Source organism: Haemaphysalis longicornis, unplaced genomic scaffold (assembly GCF_048455015.1).
Source record: "Haemaphysalis longicornis isolate Haplotype H1 unplaced genomic scaffold, Haemaphysalis longicornis Haplotype H1 scaffold_12, whole genome shotgun sequence".
Classification (NCBI taxonomy): Eukaryota; Metazoa; Arthropoda; class Arachnida; order Ixodida; family Ixodidae; genus Haemaphysalis; species Haemaphysalis longicornis.
The window spans coordinates 121,598,058-121,622,934 of record NW_027526225.1 but is presented as its reverse complement, the minus strand read 5'-3'; the positions used below and the strand labels follow the sequence as shown (position 1 = coordinate 121,622,934).

The 24,877-nt window shown below is 47.2% G+C and overlaps 1 protein-coding gene across 5 annotated transcripts in view; it reads left to right on the top strand.

Moving 5' to 3' along the window:
• Nucleotides 1-20,129, top strand: part of LOC144163423 (cholecystokinin receptor type A-like) — a 291,048-nt gene extending 270,919 nt beyond the window's left edge. For all 5 annotated transcript variants that reach the window (XM_077694407.1, XM_077694409.1, XM_077694406.1 and 2 more), the window contains 5 exons: nucleotides 12,507-13,596; nucleotides 15,722-15,845; nucleotides 16,729-16,949; nucleotides 17,384-17,519; nucleotides 18,229-20,129. In XM_077694407.1, the coding sequence (XP_077550533.1) occupies nucleotides 13,064-13,596; nucleotides 15,722-15,845; nucleotides 16,729-16,949; nucleotides 17,384-17,519; nucleotides 18,229-18,630 (1,416 nt within the window). In that variant the 5' untranslated portion in view covers nucleotides 12,507-13,063 and the 3' untranslated portion in view covers nucleotides 18,631-20,129. The remainder of the gene's footprint in view (nucleotides 1-12,506; nucleotides 13,597-15,721; nucleotides 15,846-16,728; nucleotides 16,950-17,383; nucleotides 17,520-18,228) is intronic.
• The last annotated feature ends 4,748 nt before the right edge of the window (nucleotides 20,130-24,877 follow it).

The window sequence follows — 24,877 nt, the reverse complement described above, 5'->3', positions numbered from 1 at the left end:
AAAGGCAAAAACGCACGTGTATACGAGATTTCGGCGCACGTTAAAGATCCCCAGGTGGTCAAAATTAGTGCGGAGCCCTCCGCTACGGCGCGCCTCATCACCTGCGCTGCGTCGGAGCGTTAAACCCCAGAATCGAATCGAATAAGAGGCGCCTTCTTTCTCAGAGCGACCAACTTGCTCTGTAAGAGGTTGTCAGTCGAAGTTGCCTAGCGCGCAAATTCGACGAATGACGTGGCCGAGCTTTAAGTTTAAACGAAAAAGGGCATCTGCGCAGGAATATTGTGCAATGCAAAACGCCGTTCACGCCTGGCGTCTTGTCGGTGCGCTCAAACCACTTTCTAGTGAAATCACCTGCTAGGCATCGCCATTCGCCGGATTCGCACACTTGGTCACTTCAACAGGTCATTCTAGAGAGCTGTGGTGAAGAGGACCTACGGGGACCAGAGTGTAGGTACTCTGAACATGCACTCAGCGTTACCAACGTGAAAAACAGATCCTTTCTGAGAACCACTAACCGTGCAAAATGAGGCTGCAAGCACGCCTACTTCCAAACATACTTAATACGCCGTGCCGGATCGTTATTATTCCCAGAGCCCCAGCCGGGACCTTAATCCCTATTTAATCCGCCTCGCTCAACCATTGTTACTTCGCTTGTAGGCTGCTTTTCGTTGTGGCTTCTTGTGCTGTGGAGTGGCGATATTACCCAGTTTCGCCATTATTTAGCGATAATCTCAAAAGCTCTGCCTGGCACCGTTCAGGAACTTTTGGTATTCATAAGAAGCGACTAGGCCGCGCTTCACTTGTAATCCCCAATTCTAGTAGGTTACATAACGAAACAAATTGCAGGTCTTTCATACGTATTAGCGAAAAGACTGCGCAAAGCTAGAACTATACATAACACGAGGTTTCGGTAGTAAAGGAAGTATATGAACCATTTGGGAAGGAAGGGGAACGGCATTTCATCGCACTTTTAAATGAAATGAGCTTGCCGGATGTGGCATGGCGACACGCTTAGAGAGACCAGAAATGTAGCAGTATCTCTTTGTAGTCATCATCATAATCACCCCCAGCCTATCTTCACCCACTGCTGGGCAAAGGCCTCTCTCATTAATCTCCAATTGCCCCGATCCTGTGCTAACTGCGACCAATTTATCCCCGCAAACTTCTTGATCGCATCTGCCCATCTAACATTCTGCCGCCCGCTGCAACGCTTGCCTTCTCTAGGGATCCACTGTGTTACCCTTAATGACCAACGGTTATCTTGCCTTCGCATTACATGCCTTGCCCACGTCCATTTATTCTTCTTAATTTCTACTAATATGTCCTTAACATGCGTTTGTTCCCTGACCCACTCCGCTCTGTTCTTGTCCCTTAATGCTACATCAACCATTTTCCTCTCCATTGCCCGCTGAGTCGTTCTCAATTTAAGTTGAACCCTCTTAGTGAGCCTCCAAGTTTCTGCCCCGTAGGTGAGTGCCGGTAAGATGCAGCTGTCATACACCTTATTCTTCAGGGACAATAGTAGGCTGTTATTCATTATCTGAGAATGTCGGCCGTATGCACTCCACCCCATTCTGATCCTTCTAATTATATCTGCCTCATGGTTGGGATCAGGGGTCACAACTTGGCCTAAGTAGATATATTCGATTACCACTTCCACTACCTCGCCCCCTATCCGAAACTGCCGTGCTGTCCCGAGGTTATTGATCATTACTTTGGTTTTCTGCATGTTAGTTGTCAGGCCCACGGTTCTACTCTATTCGTCCAGTGAGGAAAGCATGCTTTGCAATTCGTCCCCCGAGTTACTTAGCAAGGCAACGTCATCAGCGAATCTGAGGTTACTGAGGTATTCTCCCTTAACCCTTTCTCCCACCTGTTCCCAATACGACGTTCAGAATACTTGTTGTAAACATGCTGTGAATAAAATTGGAGAGATTGTGTCTCCTTGTCTGACGCCCTTCCTTACAGGTATTTTACTGCTCTCCTTATGGAGGATGATGGTAGCTTTGGACCCATTGTAGATATCCTCTAGTATTCTTACATAATGCTCATCTACCCCCTCGTTCCGTAATGCCTGAATGACTGCTAGGATTTCGACCGGGTCAAATGCTTTCTCATAATGTATGAAGGCTATATATAGGGGTTGAGAATACTCAGCGCACTTTTCTATCACCTGATTGATCGTGTGAATGTGGTCCATTGTTGAATACCCTTTACGCAACCCTGCTTGTTCTTTAGGTTGACTGAAATATAAGGCTGCAGAGATTCAGTTAGCGATTACCTTTGTAAATACCTTGTAGACGACTGACAGTAAGCTGATCGGCCTGTAATTTTTCAAGTCCTTCATGTCGCCTTTCTTATGGATTAGGATGATGTTCGCGTTCTTCCAAGATTCCCGTACCATTGCGGTCATTAAGCATTGCGTATACAGGTTGGCCAGTTTTTCAAGTACAATTTCTCCGCCATCCTTCAAGAGGTCTGCTGTTATCTGATCCTCACCAGGTGCTTTGCCCCCTTTCATTTCTTTCAAAGCCTTCCTTACTTCCTCGGTCGCGACCATAGCTACACACAAACTCACTAAAAACATTGTTAGCTTTGTAGGTTGCACTTTCTGCCTTACCCTTTTATTCAGACTGCTTGGTTGTGGATCTGACGTTGTGGATCTGGAGCCCGCTACCTCCTGCAGAAAAATGGTGTGTGGCACTTTTAATTGCACGTAGTGTGAAGCTTCGTGGAGCCCTCTCAATGCGTCGCCCGGGCGACAAAACTTCGAGCATTTCCTTGCACGTTGAACGTTCATAACTGCCGATCGCATGGCATGTCTCTCTCTGCATGGTGTGAATGTAAATCCTCCTCTGTAGGTATGAAAAAAAAAACAGATACGTTAACATCACGTTTGGCATGCGTGGATGCGCTGGCACATTGCGTTGTAAATTGTATTTGTAATTGGCGTCTTTATGAAGACCGTAGGCGTAGAAGTATATAATTGTTAACTTGGACTGGGAAACCCGCTGGAATGGTGACACCAAGTCGTGCGGACGCGGGTGGGTTGGTGCGTTCCCTGCACTGAAAAGAATATATAAGAACTTAGGGGGGGGGGGGGGGGGGGGAGCGGAAGAGCGTATGTGGAAGGGGAGAAAGGGGATTTGTTCCGAAGGACAGCCGCTCTTCCGTCTTCGAAAATGCACAAACTGCTCTTAAAGGGGCCATGAAGACAAATTGCAAGTTTGGTTGCTTCGAAAGATTGTCTGTTTAAAATAAACTGACGCCATTTTTTAACGCAAAGTTCACTGAACTAAGCTACATTAATACGAAGAAAGAGAATGGCCATGCGACCCGCTAGCTCATTTCCCGCAATATAACCTATGACGTATCACGGACCGCTGGGCGATTGGCATAGGCCAACAAAAGCAAACGAAAGTTAGACGGGGCTTAAAAGCTTGCAAAACAAGTTATTTGCACAAAATTTAATGTATATTGCTTTTATAGCCGTAGGAATGGAGGGGGGTGGTAAGCAATGGAAGTTACGAACGCACACGTAAACATAGAAGCACTAGTGCGTGCTGCGTGTACTGCTGCCGTTGTTATAGCAGCGCGGCAGTCTGGCGCTTTGGGATTGTCTCGCACGACGCTGGCCAATTTGCATAAACGACATTGTCTTACATGACCCTGTTTGTCGACCATACCCAATTTTTCACGAAACGATTACTATAAACAGTAACAAGAATAAGCCAGGTGCACATTGGTCAAAAACAAATCGAGTGGGGACAGCGGGCCTGAGCGGCATCGTGGCGCCATCTAGAGGACGGACAACAGTAAACGAAGCAACGAAAGACATTTCGTCGTCCGCTGCCATCGCAGCCAACGTACTTAACATTCCTTGGAAATACCGGCCCTGGATACGTCGCCGTTAACCTCAAGAAACAGGCGATTTAGAGTGAGAATTGAAATTTCCGCTTACATTGAGTAATCTCTCAGTGAGTAAAGCATCGTTTGCTGCTGGCGGAGCGCAGGGGGGGGGGAGGGGTACACTATAGAACACCAAATCTATGATATAAAATAAACGTGTACTTCGCCAGCATGGCCCTTTTAAACAATAGTGATCAGGTTCCCTACCACATCAAGACGTAAGGTTTGTTGGAGTTTTGGTTTCCGTCTGACGCTTTGCAGGGGCGTGGAAGTTCAGGCAGAAGTGTAGCTCACGTAAGCGGGAGATATATTAGTGCCCCCTTATATGGCGGCTGTCGATTCACGCACAACCCGCGGCAAAAATGAGGGATAATGGTCGCAATCGCCTGCGCGAGCTGACCATTTTCGCGAAGTGGTGGGTTTTTAGATGTTGTCGTTTCGTGGACGCACTCCGTTCGATCTATATTGTTTACAGAAGTAGCGTTTATGGTACGTTTGCTGATGCGTGAATGGGTGCCACAATGGGTATCGAGGGAGTGTTGTTATGGGCTTCAGGCATTGTGCATGACGGAGCTGTAAAACAACCACCGTGCATATTACTTGAGAGGCTGTGAAAGGAATGTGGAGGGTTCCAAGCTTCATTAGACCAAAAGGGTAACTGGCCTCGCAGACCTCTGCCCAGAATCGCTACAACTTGAAAAGAAATGCTTTCCGCGAATGGCGAAACGTTAATAAAAAGTAATGTGACTTCCAGCAACCCTCCTTCCTAAAATAGAAATGCGTAATTGCTAAACGTTATTGCCTTCGGGGCCCCTGCCGACACTTTTATTACCATTTAATCCTTCGCGTCAAGAAATATTTACTACACGTGTGTGCTCTTTCGCGATTACCCAGTTTCGTCATTATCTAGAGCTAGTATCGGGGCTCAACCCGGCCTCGGTCTGCAACTTTCCCAACGGGCTTTCAAGGGAAACCACTATATCGAGCTGTACTTGAGATCCTTATTTCGCTTGTGTTTGCAGCAGGAAGGAATAGCAGGTCTCCGTCTACGTATTAGTGAAGGGGCTACGCAATGCTGAAACTACCACCTGGGGTTTTAGTGCGAAATGAATTATACACAGTACTGGGGAAGAAAAAGGGCATTTCCTCGCACTAATCAATTACACGGGTTTACCGGGAGTGGGATATATTATAGGGACGACAGATGTGGCAGTATACTCCGCCATTGTCCAGCTCGGATGACGGCTAAACCGGAACGCGTGAGTGATTATTTGGCTTCTTCTTTATTTGTGCGCGTTTGGAGATGTGCAAACTCGAACGTTTTTCGGAGCGAGTAGGTTCTTCGCAGCGCCGAACGATGTGGAGGCTCTTAGAAGACGTTACTCTGCGGTCTCTGCCTCCGCCGCGTTTACCCCTAACACCCTTCCTACCCCCTCCCTATCTCCCAACTTTATCCATTTGTTTTTTCTTCTTTATGCCTATCTATAAACCCTCCTGTTTGTTGAATAATTGCGAACATTTGGCCAACAACGAAGGTTGGGCTAGTTTCAACTCAGAGGAAAGTTAAAAGCACACATTAACCGAGGACGGAAGGCAGGAACACAAACAAGCGCTTGCTTTTAACTGCAATGTTTATAGACACACGCACTTATACAAGTCCAAACGGAAGATTACATGCTCACGAAGCCAATTACCACACACTAATTCTGATGCTGGGTGGCAAACTTTTGGGCGACGCAAATGTTATCATCTAGACTGAAATTGACTGGCACTAGTTCAGTATCATTGTACGATCGGTGACTGCCACATTTATTTGAATGAGTATGAAGGCTGGTGCTCCTGCATTTTTTTACGACGCGAGATGCCTTTTCAAGCGTACATCTAAAAATGTTATTCCGTCTTACCCGCACATACAAACGCGCGTGACAGGGGTATTCTACATACCAAACCAATCCCACACCGAACGAAAGGCGAGGATTAAAGTAGGCAACCTGTGTCGCGTGGTTAAACATGAAGATCGACTAAGGAGGGGAACCACACGTGCGGCGTGGACAATGCGCTGTCCATCGGCTGGTCCACCCATTTTATTCCTTATCAACCCCAGTAACTGAGTAATATTTCTACTCATTGTTATAATCGCGCCTCTTGGTACACTTTAATCGGGAATTACGGGACTCGGCCGGGTGCGATTCCTGGCCGGCAGACTTACACTGACACTTCCAACGCTAAAGTGGCCGCGTTGCATATGGTGCATGGTGTGCTCCTTCTTTACGGCATTTTTCTCTGTGCTGGAGCCGAAATTCACGAGAATCTCTTCCGCTTCAATGCAGGGTCGTATGCGGATACTACCCGGTCTTCGGATACAGTCTTTAGTTCTGTTTCACCGAAGCAGCATGTACAGAGTTTCGCTTATGCTGGTGTAAAAAGTAATCACATGTATTTCAGACATAGGCCTCGGAGACGCAGACAAGGAAATTATTTAGCGGGAAAGGAACAGGATTGAGCACTTAACAAGGATGTCGTGACCCGAGGCTGTCGGTGAGCGTTCAGCAAGAGATGGATGCCTGAGCTGGCGTTTTGGGTCTAAAGGCTATTCGGATATCGGTTCCCCGATGTTTCCGGGTGGTTTCTATATCGTGAAGTGACATCTGTTCTAGTGAACGCAGTGCGTTTCTTGTGGTGGCAACCTAAACAGGGGCGGTTGATGCCGGAAAGCTGCCCGTCGGCCACGGAAGCTGAGCCCTTGAAGACACAAAGCACTCAAAGGGAAGTAAGCATTTGCTGACTTCCTGCCCTCAGAGCCACTAATGGTCGCGTCGCTGACGGAGCAGTAGCGCACAGAGCGGAAAGAACTCGCAGGGCAAGGAAATCGCGTACATTCAGCAGCAGAAACAGGGGGTGGTGTGTTTTATTTTTATAAGCGTTTGCATAACGTGCGCCCGTCCTACTTCACATTCAGGCATATGTACGTTACAGTCGTGAGTGCGCGTCGGAAAGTGCTGTGGGATTGAGAGCTAGCGACGGGGAAAGCTCGCAAACAGTAATTTAGGGAACAGCTGTTTCCGCCGCTACATTCCGCTAAAGCGCGTACACCACACAAGCGTACAAGCAAGATTAACCAAAAACGCTAGTGCAGATGGCAGAAAAAAAACGACTGATGGTTCATTGCGACGGATAAGGGCAGAGGGTGATATGGCATATCTCCTCGCCTTCCTCAGGATGCCACACCATCTGTGTGAACACACAGGAGCAGTAAGATCTCCGTCCACTGACTGGGTGACGAGCCGCCGCGGTCGTTGGTCACGTATCAACTGGGGTGAGGTGAAAGCGAATAATTTGACGTTTTAACTGCAGAGCACTTCAGCGGCTTGACTTGCCGTCTTAGCTTGCTCGCTGGACCCAACTAGAGCCACACGGCGTTCCGTCGTAGCGGCTGTCGTCGCGGCGTAACCGAAAGGCTTCGGAAGTCAAGCGGTTTATATAGTCATACGCGTTCGAAACTCGTGAACCGCCGGCGCTTGTCATATATCCACCCGTTGTTCAGCGCAAAGGAAACTGTAGGTGCATTTGAGGCAAAATCATCATCATCAACAACATCGTTATCATCATCATCACCAGCAGCAGCCTATCTACGCCCACTGCAGGGCAAAGGCCTCTCCCATTAATCTCCAATTACCCCGGTCCCATGCTAACACGTCCAATTTATCCCCGCAAACTTATTGATCTCATCTGCCCTTCTAACGTTCTGTCACCCCTGCCACGCTTGCCTTCTCTAGGGAAAATATACGTAATTAAGCGGCAGCGCCCGCGTTCTTTTAGTAAAAGCAAGCACAAAAAGGACAGAATTCCCGCTGGCGCAGTTGGGAAACGATAGCGCAACTGGAACACGGACACAAAGGAAGAGATGCAGACACACACGAGCAGGGGGAGCGCGAGCACTGCCAAGGCGGGAAATTTTAATTGAATTCGGTGGTAGCAGTGAGCCTATAACGGTGCTACAGCCCATTATGGCGAATCACTGCTCTGCACTTGCGACATCTTTCAGATTGAGTGAAATGGCTCCAATTTGTTTTTCTCTGTGCACCGCTTTCCATGTACAGTCATGGAAAAAGGAAACGCGAACACGAAAATGTGAACCAGGACAAATAAAAAGCGGTATTTCTTTACATGCAGGTGAAATGTACGTGTGGCTTAATTACGATAACAATGCTGGGAAATGTGGCTTTCCAAACATACCAGTAGCCTGCCGTTATTCGATGTCCACGAGCAGTACTTTTCAATTTTGCGTGTGCTGGTTCATATTTCCGTGTGCGCATTTCGTTTGTCCATGACTGTACGTTTCGCGTTCGCGTTTTTTGTGAACATGCGTACTGCAGACGCATGTACGTCCAGGTCAAGAAGACTTGTTGGCTGTCTGGTGAAGCATGCGCATAATCGGCATACTGAAGTGAACGTTCAAACCTCATTCCCGGCTGTGCTTACCTACTGCAGTATAAAACTGGATAGTCCACAGCTGTTTCTCAAATTACGTCAGCAGTTGTGCAATTTTATTCGTGAGAAAGCAGGAATAGGAGTGCCACAATACTGATTTATTGAAACTACTGCAGATTGGTACGTTGTCGTGCCGTGAATCTTGTTGTGAGGCTTGCCATAGGGGAAGGATACAGGGCTTTCCTTGTCCTGGCGTGGACTCTCTACATGTACGCAGTACGTGCACCGGTACAAGCAGCCTACGCTGCGGAAATACCGTTACGTGTTGGTAGTCAGGAATGCGCATACGTGTCGACCCGGGGTCACGGCGGCAAACAGAAGCGGAGAGCTGGGAGGCGCTTTAACATGCACATAAAGAATACGTAATTGGCGTTCTTCGAAGGTCAGTCGTAAAAATGTTTACCGAGATTTAATAAACTTGTTTTAGACATTGCCCAAAAAGAATACTATAAGCATTTTGTCAACAATTTATAGAATATTTCTATTGAGTTTCCATTACAAATTGGCCACCATGCTTTAATTAAAAGTCTATAGAGCCAAGTCAATAGTCCTTACCGGTTTTGAAGGTAGTTTCTTATGAGTTTCTTAAGGGGTTTAAAAAAAATCACTAAGCTTTTTATGAAATTCTTACTGAGTATAGTCGCAACACCCTGTCGCGTTTGAGTCAGCATTGAATACAGTTTTGAACTATTTTTATAAAATTTATGGCAATTAATTTCAGATAAAATTCTTACTCGGTTCTCGGGTTTCAATTTCCAATTCTATGTAATTATGCAAACTGAGACCTGGTACAAACAGCATGACGATGTGCTTAAGGTAGCTGGCTACAACATACATCATTTAAATCGGCTGAATAAACAGGGTGGTGGTGCAGTTCCTATGACAAGAAAAACTCTATGTTGCAGTGAAACAGCCCAATTTTCGAAAGTAACGTACGATTTCGAGGTATTAACTGTGCGTTGTGATACCCACATTTAATCCTTCATATACCGACCCCCTCGCGGGAGTACGTCGGCCTTCTTAGCGTTCCTAGGTGAGTTCCTTGGCTGGGTACATGACAATGGTCTAACTCCGGTACTGGGAGGTGACATTAATATTGACATGCTTGATCGTTCACCATTGCGCTCGGATGTTATGTTAACTCTCGAGTCACATGGGTTCATGAATACCACAGCCACTCCAACGCGCTTTCAAAGTCGCTCTGCGACGCTAATAGACGTCTTTATCCCAAACACTAACCCTTGCAAAGCAGTTTCGGGAGTGAGCCATGAACATTAGCGATCACCTACCCGTTTTTCTTATGTTGGAAAAGACGGTAGCATCAAAACCGGCAAAACGAAGCCCTAGCGTTGCATTTCAGGACGTAAACCTGAACACTTTAGAACTATTCTGGAAAGACCTCTCCTTAATAAATTGGAACCATTGATTGGAACAACGGCTCTGCTTTTTAGATCTAAAAATAAAACTGGACACGTAAATGCCGAGATATTGATTGGTACCACTGCTGTGCAACTTGTTCCTTCAGTAAAAAGCCTTGGCATAATTTTCGATGAACACTTATCTTGGAGTGAATACGTCGATATCGTTGCTAACAAAACTGCACGTGTCGGTGGCATCCTTTCAAGACTGCGCTTCTTCCGACTAGCATAAATTTATTATATACAACTCCCTCTTTCTTTCGCATATCAAATACAGCTTTTTGGTCTGGGTATCACAACCATGACTAATACTTCCAAACTTCACCTACTACAAAAGAAAGCTGTCCGTGCCATTTTGAATTCGCGATGTGATGCTCACACCGGACTAATTTTCCAGCAATCACGTGTCCGTGAATTTTACTTTGTATATAATGACAAATTGCTCATGCGCTATCACACCAATACAAGACGAAATAACAATTTCCTCGAGGCACTATCCAATCTCACACAGAACTGTCTTACCCACAACACCCGCCAGCCGGAAGCATGGTTCATTCCTCAAGTCCCTACAAATTACGGACGAGAACTGTTGGTTTACGCGCTACAATCATTGCTCAACTCATCCTATTAGTAAATTCTTGCATCTCATTTTTTTTTGTTTTTCCTATGCTAGAAAAAAATGCCGATGATGCCTAGTTCTTGCAGGAGTGCGTACGCGTGTCTTTATATGGATGTCTATACACAGACATGTTTATGTATGTATGCGTATATATATATATATATATTATATATATAAGAAATAATAAGGGTTGGCAGTCAAGAAAACCTCGGAAAGAAATAAATGATTTGGAAAGTTTGAAAGAAAGTGGAGAAAAAAATGTCCTCCGGGTGGGATCAGAACCCACGACCTCCAGAATACCGGTCTGGTGCGATGACCACTACGCTACCGGCGGGGCTAATTTTCCGTCCACTTTCTGGGGTATTTATGCCAATGTAATCTTTTTCCTGTGCTTGGGGGTGGTACCCAGTGCCACTACGACTTTTCACGGTGAAGGGGACCTTCTTTTTAATCCTCTTCTTTTTTTTAGCCTTCTTTTTTTAAATTTTCTGGAATGAAGAAAAATAACTTTTTATTGCTACACATTGTTGACAGTGTCCTAAATAGGAATTTAACAGTTGCAGTGGGAAGCCGCGAATGCCATATAACTGAATTTTTTAGCAGTGTTTGATGATGAATGCGGTCGAAAGCCTTTGAAAAGTCAATGAATACTCTAAACAAAATTTTTTTTTCGAAAGCTTACAGTATGATTTCTTTTTGGGCTAACAAAGCGGTTGCTGTTGACCTTCCCCTAAGGAAGCCGTATTGGGAGGACGTAATAATGCGTGCTTACGTGAAAAATCTGCTATCCTGTTGTATATAATTTTTTCTAGGCCCTTTGAAGAAATTGGAAGAATTGATTGATTGATTGATTGATTGATTGATTGATTGATTGATTGATTGATTGATTGATTGATTGATTGATTGATTGATTGATTGATTGATTGATTGATTGATTGATTGATTGATTGATTGTAGGGTTTAACGCGCCGACGCAACGCAGGCGATGAGGCGCGCCGTAGTGGAGGGCTCCGGATTAATTTTGACCACCTGGGGATCTTTAACGTGTTTCGAAATCTCGTACACACGGGCGTTTTTGCTTTTAGCCTCCATCAGAAAAGCGGCCACCGCGGACGGGAATCGAACCCGCGATATCGTGCCCAGCAGCGCAACGTCTTAGCCACTCAGCCACCGCGGTGGGTAATTGGAAGAATGGAGAGAGGTCCTTAATTTGACATGTGGTCCTTATTTCCACCTTTGAACAACAAGATAACTTTCGAATTTTGCATGCGTTTAGGAAAAATGCCTGTAGACAGAGAAAGGTTATACACATCAGCAAGCACATGTGCTATGACCTTTATAACAGGTGTGATCGGCGTAATTTGTATGTTGTCAACGTCACGACCAGACTTCCGTGGGTGGGCAAACTAGCGTGAGTGACCAAACTACCAGTCTTCCGTGGGTGGGCAATAGAAAGGCAATGCAGAGTCTAGTGAAACTCAATGTAATGAAGGCAATGAGGTGCTTGCTGCGGGTTCGTAATAAGTTTATTGCCTGTCTAATGACCAGAGTCCACACATTAGGAGTTCGATCACCCCCATAGAAAGGCAATACAGAGTCTGTTAAAACTCAATCTGGTAAAGGCAATAAAAGGCATATTGTATTTTGGCATTAAACATTCATTGATTTTGTATTAACCGCAGTTTTTAAGATGGGAGATTTGGTTCACTCTATAGAAAAGCATTATCAAGTGTGTATTAAAATTCGATGTCCTTTAGGCAATAAATGTTGGTTGAGTCTGTGCAATAAAAAGTTGGGTGACTTTCTAACGAGCACAGTCTATAGGCGATGAGTTTTAATCGACTTTTTATTGACTCTATAGAAACACAGTAGGGGTCTATTAAAACTCAACGTCCGTTTTCATGACGGTTGGATTAATTGGATAGACATATATATTATGCCGTCTGAAAGATAACACTTTCTCACGTACTGCTGAATGCCGTACATAAGGAATCACTCTGCCTATTCTTCACGAACGAAAAAGACAGACGAGTAAACTAATGTTTGTATTCCGTTTCTTTTTATCGCAGGTTTCTGGTTTTGCGAGAAGCGAAAGAAAACGGCACGCTCCACGGCCATTCTTGCCTGCATCGAATTATTGCCCGCGCATGCTTCAGACAGAACACTGCTAATGCAGAGCGGCATCCAGAAAGCACCCTAACCGAACCTAGTCGCCCCCTTAGAGATAAGTGGCCACAGCAGCGTCACTACCGGCCTTAACCCGCAGAATTCATGTCTGGTTATATCAGAATTTAACCTCATCAAGATACGCCTGACTTCGTCTTTCAACGTCAAGGTTTTGCAACTTTCGTGTTAGGTGTCTTCTGAGTTGCAAAGTGGAGCGTTTCAGTGCGAGCCAAACAAACGGAAGACAGTTAGCGCGAAGTGCAGCAACAACGTAAATGAAGCATTGCAGTTTCATAAAAATGGGCAACTGCCAATGCAACTGCGTGTCAACAACGAATCTGTCTGATAGGGGATAGTCAGTAAAGCATGTGCCCACTCGAACGCGGCGTATTCCTGTGACAACCATCCCGATTTTACCGAATAATTTAGATCTTCTCTGCGCCAACCGAAGCCACCTCGAATGTTCGTCCCGTGGCCACCATCCACAATGGAGCCTCCCGTCACCGAGGACTGCTTCACGTTCAATGACACCGCCATTGTGACGGACTGTGACGGACTGGCGGTCAACGCGAGCTGGAGGACGCCTTCTCCGGCGGGAGAGTACCCCTGGAACGACACCGGGCCCATGTTGCCGCCCGGCCATATGTACTTCGAGTACCCCGAGGAGATGCTTGTGCCGTGGGTGATCAACGAGTACTTCTTCTTCATCGTGGCCACATACCTCGTGACGTTTGCCATCGGCGTCAGCGGCAACCTGGTGGTGATCTCCGTCATGGCTGGTGACAAATCTTCCAGGAACGTCACCAGCGTCTTCCTCGTGAGCCTTGCCGTGTCGGACATGCTCCTCCTCACGATATGCGCCCCGCTGGACGTGGCCCACTACTTTGTGGTCCGCTGGGACGCCAGCGGAACCGTGTGCAAGCTGGCCGCGTACGCCGAAACGGTGTCGGCATTCGCCTCCGTCCTCAACATGGTCGCCGTCACGCTCGAGAGGTAGGAACCCGCACTGGCGCAACGTAAGCCGCTGTCTTTATAACAGACTTCAGCTACACTTTGACTATCTCTATTATAGACGCTGTCCCTTCATACTCTTGCCGTCCGCCTAAACTAAATGTGTTAGTCGCTCTATGTCAACAAAAGTTAGGAATGCGTTCGCCTCATTATTTTTTGCTCGATGTAATTGTATCGTCCTACTACGACTGCAGTCGTCGATTAGGATGACACACAGAGGTCGGCATCACGGTGCAAGTACAAGGGCTGCAAACGCGTTTTAGGAATGTGACCTGCGCTATAAGAAAGAATGAGGAGATACTCAGAAAAATTTGTAACGGCATCCCTCAACACAGGGTAGCATCCAAGCCCATTGCTAAATTCCGAAAATGTAGGTAATAGGGGCTTGGTGCCCTCGGTTTGGTTTTAAAAATACACCGGAGCTTGGGATAAGCACCAAATTGCGTACCACATGATTACGGGAGGGCAACTACGCAATGCGTAACTACGCAAGCAGAGGGAAAAGTTGTAGAAAAGAGGGTCCCTTTAAAACAGCTTTTTCATTAGCTCACTAATTCCTCGCGCATAAGAAACGGCACTAGAAGTGGTGTTGTAGGATTAATAGAATACAAAACCAACTCTGAGAAAAAAGATGAACTTACCGGGCTACAATGTTCGTATTGAAGTACAGAATTAGGAATGAAAGGTCGATTCGGCGGTGTCCGAAATTAACGCGCTGTAATCAGCTTAACCTAACAGCTTTTATCACCCAGCATTGTAAATTGGGTAAAGTGATCCTTGAGCATACTTCACATCTACCGTTGCTATTACAATCTTAGTCTACCGCATTTGATTGCGTCTATGCTGATCCGTGCATGCACCTTGCATCGCTTCTCTTAATGTCTTGGTTTCAGGCTCATATAGATACGTGCGGACTCTACACAGGATGTTGTTACGTTTCCATGCTTTCGATGCTTTATGCGCTGTTATTGTCTGTGTGTTCCAGGGTTCTAGCAGCATGCACGCACATACCATTTTTTATATTGCACGAAGAGAAATCTCCCCTAGATATTCAATTCGAACGCAGTAAATGACGGGCATAGCTCTTATCATGCCGTTCATACAGCCATAGGGCCATTTTGCGAAAGTTGAAAAGGACAGTGGGAAATAATTGTGCTAACTGCTATAACCATCGCATTTATTGTAAGGAGGCAATTCCACTAAGCCTTTATAACCAAGGAACACAACTCGGTTATGAAAAGTGATTAACTAGGCAACGAGATTCGCCTGGCTGCCGTTTCCGGAGAAGAGGGAATATACGGAGAGCTCGAAAACAAAGTGGCAGGCAAATGCGAAATGTTTAGCAAAAAGTTCAGCTTCTTCTAAAGACGACCACACATGCCACTAGGAGAGATTAGAAAAAGAGAACTGTGATGGCTTTCGGCCACAACGGTTACTTGCACAAGAAATCGAATACACAAAGTCGTGCTGAGCTGCCTAATTTCTGCGGCCTTTCGCAGCCGTAGAAGGTAGTGCAAATTATTATTTGGCATGTAGGAATAAAATTCGTCCAATGTTTCATTCCGATTTCGAAGGTAGGATTTCCATTTAGGAACGTAATTATAGCATCCGCATGAGGGCCGATATTGCGAAGGAGGACGGTACCTTCCTTTTGTGTAACATTGGAATCAGTTCTAAAATTGCTTTGCAGCAATATATGTCTGCTGTATGCTACCCTGGATATAACGGAGGTTTCCGTAGAAGGAGGAAGCAATGATGTTAAGATTTCACTGAATGCCTATAAGTAACTAGTTGGTGTGAAGCATCGTAAAGGAGAACATAAGCGCAAACCTGGACCACGTTTCCTGATATCGTCCCGACATACATTCGACAGTGTTACTGTTACTGTGTGCAAAAAGCCGAATGGAACATCTGTAAATGGAATTTAAACTTACCATCACGCCTCACTAAAAAATTGGCACCAATATGTGATTGCCTCAGGCTGTTAGCCCAAGAGGGTTCTTCGAATCTTCTAAAACTCGAGCGAGCGGTCGTCGTTGGACTTTAGCCTCAAAAAACTTCACCGATCTAACCCCGTCGTGCGCTTGCGGGTGTTTCTCTCTCGCAGGTTTGTGGTGATCGTGTTCCCGATTCACTCCCGCACCGTGTGCACGATGAGCAACTGCAAGCGTCTCATGTGGGGAGTGTGGCTCGTCTCGCTCGTCGTCGCCCTACCCATGCTCGTCGTCAAGGTGCGCTCCGTTGTTACAATACGTTGTTACAATACAACGGGAAGCAGGGTGAAACAACGCATTGACGTCGCGCCGCAACAGCGCCATCATGATGAACCTCCTCTTTATAAGTGGCAGTTATAAGTGATTAGTGGCATCCTTACCCTTTTGTCGTCTGCGACTCCGGCTCCTCCTCTCTCTTTCCGCCTCACCGGAGGAGTGAGAACGCTACCATGGAAGGAAGTGGAAAAGAACAGGATGAGAATGCGGATAATAGAAATGACATTTTCCGCAAAATTCAATGTTTATGGTGCTTACAACAACAGACCACATTTGTTGAAAGAATTCACAATGCGTTTGCCGAGTATAAAGCGTCAGAATTCTCAGCAACGCAGGAATTTGTGCGTGGAGAAAGACAGTGCATATTAATTTCCCATGCCCTCCCCGACATTTAGGAGCTATAACCAACAAACAGCGTGGATAACAGAAAAAAAACATTCTTTACTTCCCTGCGGCTCTTAACGTGGGCCAAAAAGTGGTAAAAATGTCGTGTTTCCGCGTTCGCCTTAGTCACAAAACAACTTTCACCTCCCATATAGAAAGGCGCGACCTCGTGCATGAAAAGAAACTTTAGCAACAAAGCAACTGCGCTAGCATACATCTTTCCCATCGCCATAGTCATCACCGGTGGACTGATGTGGGCAGGTAATGACATTTGTATGCAGCAGAGACAGTGGCGTGTCAACTTCTGCTCACTAACTTAAGCACTGGATCGAACAGGGATGTGTTTGCGGGTGCAGGGCGGCATTTATCAGCAGTCATTGTATCGTATATTCTTAAAGATTCTTTTGAAACGCTGATTTCTAACCATCGAAAGAGTGTTATTCTCGGTTGTATTGCGCAGAACGTGATGCCGACAACGTTCACGAATTTTCGGGTGAACGTCACCATCTACCGGTGCAAGGACGAGCACGACTGGCAGGGTCAGTCGGTGTCCTGGTACCGCCTGGTCACGCTGTTTGCCCTGCCGTCGGTGGTCATGATCGTCTGCTACTCCTGGGTCATCCTCGAGCTCTGGGTCAGCACAAAGACCATGGATCAACTCACCCAATCCGCCAAGTTCAGGTACGAAGCAGTCGACGACCCTGCTGCGAGCTAGCGCTGAGCCACAGCATTTCGTGACCGATTATAGAAATAAGAGCGAACAGCGGACCCAGTTCTTCCACTGCAAAATCAATAAATGGTGTAAGCTTGCACCTTGCAGCGTTATGGAGTTCTGACGAAGAATATGGTCGAAGCATAGTTATCAAGATTAATTGGGAGCAGGATTGGGCGTGAAGTGTGAGGACATGCGTTTGTTTCTCTTGAACGTCATGGTCTACCACGATGGTCTATTGTTTCATGCGCATGCAACTCCTAACAACAAAACGTACTCAAACGCTGTGCTCTTGTCTGCCAGTATGAATAAAGCCACCCTTGGTTTTCATGTTACATTTTCATGGCAATTCTTCTTCAGAAAAAAATGAACCAATTTTTTTGATAATTATTGCCCTTTACAGCTACCAGTGCCAGGCACCCACGGTTCCGAGGCTAGGTTCCCTACCCAGCCCGGCTCCTCAACAGCCGAACTGCAGGCTCATTCTTCGAGGCCACGCCAATTCAGACATCCGGGACGTGAAAAAAGCCCGACAGCAGGTATTTACATTCGTTGTTATGGTTTCGTACCTTAGAACGGGATGACGGATACTGTTCTTTTACGTTCACATTCAAATTAGGTTTTAACACGGCGTAGCTCACATGGGACGTTAAACCTGCCGCATGGATGGCCACAGCATAAGTAGGACCCCCTGATGACCTTTATACACTGTCAAAATCTCTTTTTAAGTCGCGGTTCTCCCTCCAACATGGGGAAAATATCCATTTGAACCATGAAAAATGGACTCGCAACATCCTATGATCGCGCACCAACTTAGCCAACGACCCTCGACGTCGCGCCTTAGTTACAACGCTATAACTTCACGAAGCCACCGTGAATGTCTTTGCTTCTTAATGCATGTTCCCGAAAAAGATTTTGAGCAGCCGAAAATGCGGACTTCTCCAACAAAGTACCGGGTAAACAAAAGGCGAACTCTGCCATTATGGGGAGTCACAAGGGCTTTGTGTGGCATTTTTTGGCATGCTTGAACAAGCAGATAAATCACACTACACGTGTAGTACGAGGTACGGGGTCCAGTTCAGTTTACGGACGCGATGGCTGTTTTACCAGCGGTTTTAACGCAATCTAAAGTACCAGGCTTAGCGTGACTCTGCATATTACGATGCATTCTTGATTCGTCTATACGATGGTAAACGACGGCTTTTTGATGACGTCTAAATGGCCTCAATCCCCATTGTCTGCTTACAGGTCATCAAGATGCTCATCCTGGTCGTAGTCTTGTTTCTCCTCTGCTGGGGTCCCCGCCTGATTATGGAGATCGTCGTCAAGTGCTGCCTGAACGTCTTCAACCACGGCATCTACGCTGTGCGTGTCCTCTTCTACCTGCTGCCATTCGTCCACAGCTGCTTGAATCCCATTGTGTACTGCTTCATGTCAAGCAAGTTCAGGCGTCGCATGGTGCGCTGTTGCCACCGCACCTGTCTCACACCGCGCTGCCGCGTCAAATCAGCCACGGCGGCCAACCGGTCATCGTCCAGGAACGGCACGACGCGTCTAGGATCCACGTACACGTTCACGTCGTACGCGACCTCAACAGTCGCCGTCCCGTCCTCGATGCCGTCGCTACCGGGTGACCCTCTCGCCTTGTGACACTCGCCCTGCCCGCCGCTCCATGCACGCGGCGTTCAACATGTCCACGCAGCCGGCGTGAAGGGAGCGGCCAAAAAGAAGAGTGTGCAACACCAACACCGCTGCAGAGACACAACCATCGAGGACTTTCTCTAAACCCCTCACCAAACAAGACACTGGCGTGGCGATCCGCTAACGAACACTCAAAGCGTGCCGTTTCGTGAATCGCTGAATGGTAGAACATTATAAGACGGCTCTTGTCCACCTCCAGCGTAGCTTGAAAGTACGTGCGAGAGCTGGGTCCTAATAACTTCAACAGGACCTCAGTTTGGCAGGAAGGAGACTCCGTGTGAGCAACATGTGTGAGTGTGTGTTAGTGGGGTCCGGACGTGACCGAATTGAGGGGGAAGTTGCGGCACGTGTTGTCCCAGTCCTGGTAGCATGATGTCTCGAAGAGGACATGCCAGAAGTTGGCAAGGTGATCTGAAAAGACTTCGGACACTACTAGTGTTGATAAGGCTTCAGTCATCTCGCACATGTCGTTGGTGTGGCGGAAGAGTGGCAGATGGTGGTGGGGGCAGGCTGGAACGTATCGGTGCTTATTCACGCACAAAAGTACTTCCAGTGGCACTCATGATGAATGTTGCGGCGTATGTAGAAGTGCTCTAACGTGGTTACGGCGACGATTCCTTGAAGAAGGCCGACCCCCGATGTGAATATCTGAAAAAAACATTGTAGAAACAAAAAACGGAACATTTCACTCCGAACCTGGCCAGTTCGCATGTTCGCGTCATGTCACAGAATAAGGTGGACGCTTCCGATCAAACCATTCGTGGTAATACGGCCATGCTGTTCATAGCTTCGGCCAGTTGGGACTGCCATATGACCATGACCTGTACGATTTGATGGTGCGTTGTCTTCGCTTTTTGACCAGCCTCCACCCTGCAGCTTTGTACAAAGTGTGTCTAAGTGTGCTGGTATTGTCCTATGCTCATCGCCTCATTGTATAGCGCTAAAGTGTGATCTGCAGTTCGTGCGTTCCAAGCCAGCTTTTGACTCAACTAAAGTGTGCTGTTATCTTGTACTGCGCAGCAAACATGCATGGAGTGAAGTGTAAGTTATCCACAGTGCGTAGAGTCACGTCTTTTTCTGCTATTTCTTATAATGACATGCCAAGACAACACTAATTACTATCCAAATGGTTTGCCACGGTAGGTTAAGCGACCAAGAAATATTAATGGGAGGAGCTACAAGGGCAAATCGAAGCTCACCTGATTTGCCACGTTGCTCGGTACGCGAGTTTCTTGTGTCATTGTTGGTATGAAACATGTAATTTCTGCTCTAAATTTCCCTTTGTTCAAATCCCCGTCACATTGTAAGCATGCAGTGCATCCAGTGACCGCTACGAAGGCGAAACAAACACCAAGTGTCCCCTTGCCGTTTGTTCAATATGTTCCTAAAGCTGAAAAATATCTTCATCAGCGAGTGTGCTGTTCTGAAAATAAATTGTGCCCAACAGACGTGTTTGCTTTCTCCGTAACTCTACTCAAAACGTGCGCGAAGAAAATGAGCGTTTAAACGGAAAGTGTGAAGGAAATTTTCGCCGGAGATTTTTTTACGAAGATTGGAGGACGCTTAAGCGTCGCCTTTAAGCTCGGAACATGATAGTTTTATCGTACGCTGTGATGAGGGAGACTCTGTAGGGCACCGGGCACATATGTATGGGAGCGCCAATGGTGCCTACACGCTGACGATTGCGAAAATTATTGTCAAGACAGAGAATGCGGTTCGCCTAGTGAAGAGGGTGTCCAATAGGTAGAAGGGGTTAAAAGGAAGATAGTCGAATTCGGCTTATGCAAGCCTTTGTGTTGTGACACTTTACCTATGTGGCGGCCATACACAAGTGGAAGCCTTCAGAGAAGGAGAAGCTTGACACGCAGATAAGGAATATCACCGAGAAGGTGTTGGGAGTGCCGATGTGCACCAGCAACGAGCGGCTTCTCCAGCTGGGCATACATAATACCTTGGATGAGATAGCTGAAACTCATAAGAGGGCCCAGATGGGGCGTCTCTCTACGACTAGCTCGAGTCTGCATATTCCGAGGGAGTTAGGTGTTCCTCGGGTGATAATTTCACTGCTTCACGTCGCTATACCCCTAAAGGCCCGTCAGCGGTAGCAAGTGAAGGCTATTCCCAGGAACATGCATACGGAGTGAAATGTGGGTAGAAGAAAGGCCAGGGGGGCTTGCCTGCTGAGACTCATTCGCGATGAGAATCAGAGGGTTAGCTTCGTAGAGAGGAAGGCGTTGAACGTGGTTGTCGTGGATAATGAGGGTACGGTCGCCAACGCTGCTTCTGTTCGGTCTGATAGACCGGAGGTCACCGAGCAGGCAGCTATTGCGCTCGCCCTGGTTGACAGGAGCAGGCCTTTTGCGTATAGCGACTCAAAGTCGGACGTTAGGGCTTTCGAGAAGGGCTCGGTGGCTAACGTTGCTTTCAGAATTACGCAGACCTATGAGATCTTTCAGCACTAATGTTGTTTTCTGCTCACCTTGGGGTGATTGAAGGAGCCCCTCCGAATCACAACGAGTCTGCTCATCAAGCAGCGCGAGATCTTACCCTCCGCTCTGCCCCGCGCCACGGCGTGACGGCACTCCCTGAGAACAGAGACCCCCCTTCCGCATACAATGAGGTAACGAAGTACTATCTTCTTAACCGCAGGATTTACGGTTTGCCGCATCCTAAACTAAACAGGGCTCAGGCACTTACATTACGCTCACTGCAGACTGGCACCTATCCTTGCACGCGGAGGCTCAACATGTTTTATCCTGAGACGTATACGGAGCCTTATTGCATGGACTGAGGTGATTTAGCCACACTAGAACACATGCTCTGGTCTTGCAAGCTAATTGAAGACACGGCTATCAGGGGCCCGCCCAGGTGGGAGGCTGCACTTCGCAGTCCGGACCTGGACGATCAATTCTGGGCTGTCCACCAGGCTCACGACGTGGCTGTGAGGCTTGGCCATCCGGTCACGACGTGGGAGTGCCCCGCTTAGTGGCTAATGATCACTACTTGCAGGACCAAATAAAGTTTTCCATCCATCCATCCATCCATCCATCCATCCATCCATCCATCCATCCATCCATCCATCCATCCATCCATCCATCCATCCATCCGTCCGTCCGTCCGTCCGTCCGTCCATCCATCCATCCATCCATCCATCCATCCATCCATCCATCCATCCGTCCATCCATCCATCCATCCATCCATCCGTCCGTCCATCCATCCATCCGTCCGTCCGTCTGTCCGTCCATCTGTCCGTCCATCCATCCATCCATCCATCCATCCATCCATCCATCCATCCATCCATCCATCCATCCGTCCGTCCGTCCGTCCGTCCGTCCGTCCGTCCGTCCGTCCGTCCGTCCGTCCATCCATCCATCCATCCATCCATCCATCTATCCATCCATCCATCCATCCATCCGTCCGTCCGTCCGCCCGTACGTCCGTCCGTCCATCCATCCATCCATCCATCCATCCATCCATTCATCCATCACACGTGTATCAGGAGCAAGCACGTGCTACGCTGTATTTCAGCATACCGCTAAGGTCATCGTACCCCTCTGCGCGGCCATCGGGTGTTCAAAATTTTCCACTCTTGCTTAAACTGCGTCTGTTTGGCAGCGAACTACGATCCCGGAAGATCCAGTGGACGCCGCATTGAGGCGACACGAGTTTTCTCGCTGATGGTCAACGCCACGGACAACGCTGGTGTTTCACTCACTGAACTACAAGTCCACTCACTGTCATATTCCCGATTTATTGCGCCTTGTTGTAATTCATTTACATTGAAAGATATGAAAGCCATCTAGAAGAAAAAGAAGTACAGTTCGTTGGCTGAGAAAACAAGAATTTATTACTGATACGAAAAAGCCGAGTTATCAAAAAAGAAATGCCTCCAAATGGCCAGGTATGGGCAGCTGCGCTGCAATAGTGACATTGTTGTACTGTTTGTCGCCAAAGAAATTGTGAAATTTCGCGCCTTTTTCAATTTGCCACCAAAGAAATTCTTTAAACAGAGGACTCGGGAAGAAAATAGATGCCCCGGGAATTGGAATTAGTACAAGGCGACTATGGAAGGACGGTGAATGACGGTGTCTGAACGGAGAGTTTCGTCCTCTAGCCTTCGCATACAAATTTTTCTGTACAACCATATGCTCAGGTTGTCACTTAGCTGTTTGCAGAGTCGTGAAGTTCACAGACACGCTGAATTGCTTTGTCGTCCGACACATGTTCACGTCCCCTGAATAACGACGTCGTCCACTCGCCTGTGCTGCTTTTCCGTATTTTCACCATTAGTTAACCAGTGTTCTTCGCAAACAGAATATCCCTGTCTATGCGATTGCCTCCGGCCACCAAAGACGCGGTGGCTGGGCTTCAAGGAGCAGCAAGAGCGGAGCCCACCAAGCCGCCATCGAAGCGGTGATGCACGGTCGTGTTGAACACGCCCTCCCTCGCTACGTTACCCCCCCCCCCCCCCCCCTTAGCTGAATACACTATATATGTTCCATCAGCGACTGCGCTCACCACTACAATGCCAAGACTAGTTCACAGGATGTCCATGACGCGGCTCCCCCGTCATTTGTAGGGGCCTCCGTGCTTGCAAGCGGCCCACACACGGTTCCGAGTGAACTTCGTGGCTCATCGTAGTATTTACGGCTAATTTCACGCTTACTGCAGACACAATCGCGCAAACTCGCTGTCGTAAATTTCTATACAGAAGCAAACGTCTTCACTAACATGGTGGAGCTGGAAGTCCGGCAAGCGACGTACACGGGTCATACGTTCAAGCCTGTTTGTGCGAGCATTCCAGGCAGATCATACTACCGCGTGGTATGGAAGGAGGAGGAGGAAGAAGAATGAACGTGAATACAAATGTATTCGCACCGAATACCACCTGCTTCCCTAAGCGTTGCGCTCAGTTAAACAACTCCCAAGGAGCTCCAGGGAAGCTACTCAACCACATCCGACCCGTGTTGGTGACTGCGGACCGTTGCCGTGCCCATTTCCGAGAAGAGCACGACAGACGCAAAAGCCAACGATGCAGATGTAGCCGTTACCGTAGCAACGTAATGCAGGAATGAATGAATGAATGAATCATCCCATTTCCGGCTTTCGAGGACAAGAACTGAGGAGAAGATGAAAGCTCTGTTTACTTTACCTTGACTGGAACTCTATGGCCTCTCCACCTGTACATGTCGGAAGTCCTTCGAAAACCATGAAAATCCGCAGGTCTTAAACACGATTACTCAGAAAACAATTACTCAGAACCGATCACCCGCCGCAGTGGCTCAGTGGCTAGGGCGTTGCGCTGCTGAGCACGAGGCCGCGGGTTCGACTCCCGCTTGCGGCGGCCGCTTTTCTGATGGAGGCGAGAAGCAAAAAGGCCCGTGTGTACGAGATTGCGGCGTGCGTTAAAGAACCCCAGGTGGTCAAAATTAATCCGGAGCCATCCACTACGGTGGATTGCATAATAATCGGATATTCAGAAGATCGCTGCGCGTAATATTCACTCTTTGGGTTGGTTTAAACGTTTTTGGTGAGATAGAGCCCACAGTCGCACACTCATGCCCTGGATGGTATAAAAATTCTGCAGAAAGTCAGAGGATTGTCTACTAATCTGTAACATTCTCACGCCACTTGTCTTGAGTGTGACTTTTTGCAGCCAATTTTTTTGTTTTTTAATCCTGTCCAACCATTTACTCTATTATAACGATTGCAGGTGGAACGTTTGCGAAATTTTCATTATGGGGAACTGCCGGGGGAGACGCGATTCACCATTTTCCGTAATATTTTTATATTCTTCTGATTTTTTTAGTTTTTAAAATTTACGCTATTGTGGAAATTAGAGGTGGGACTTCTGAGAAATCTGCATTATTGTAGAAATGCAGGGCGTTACATGGTTCGCCATTTCCCGTAATTTTTATATTTTTCTTATTTTTTTAGTTTTTTTTAAATTTCGTTCGACCAAAATTTACGCTATAATAACGATTACAGGTGGAGCTTTCCGCGATATCTGCATTTTTGTGGAAATGCAGGGCGTTGCATGGTCCTGGCTGTGCGGGAATTCGGCAAAGAATACTACGCATTAAAAACAGAAATACAAAAGATGACTCGAGACTACGAGCTCTCCATAACCTTGCCTCATCCGCGTAGCCTCAGTGGATTAAAAAATCCCGCCATCTTCACGAAGTGAATGATGATG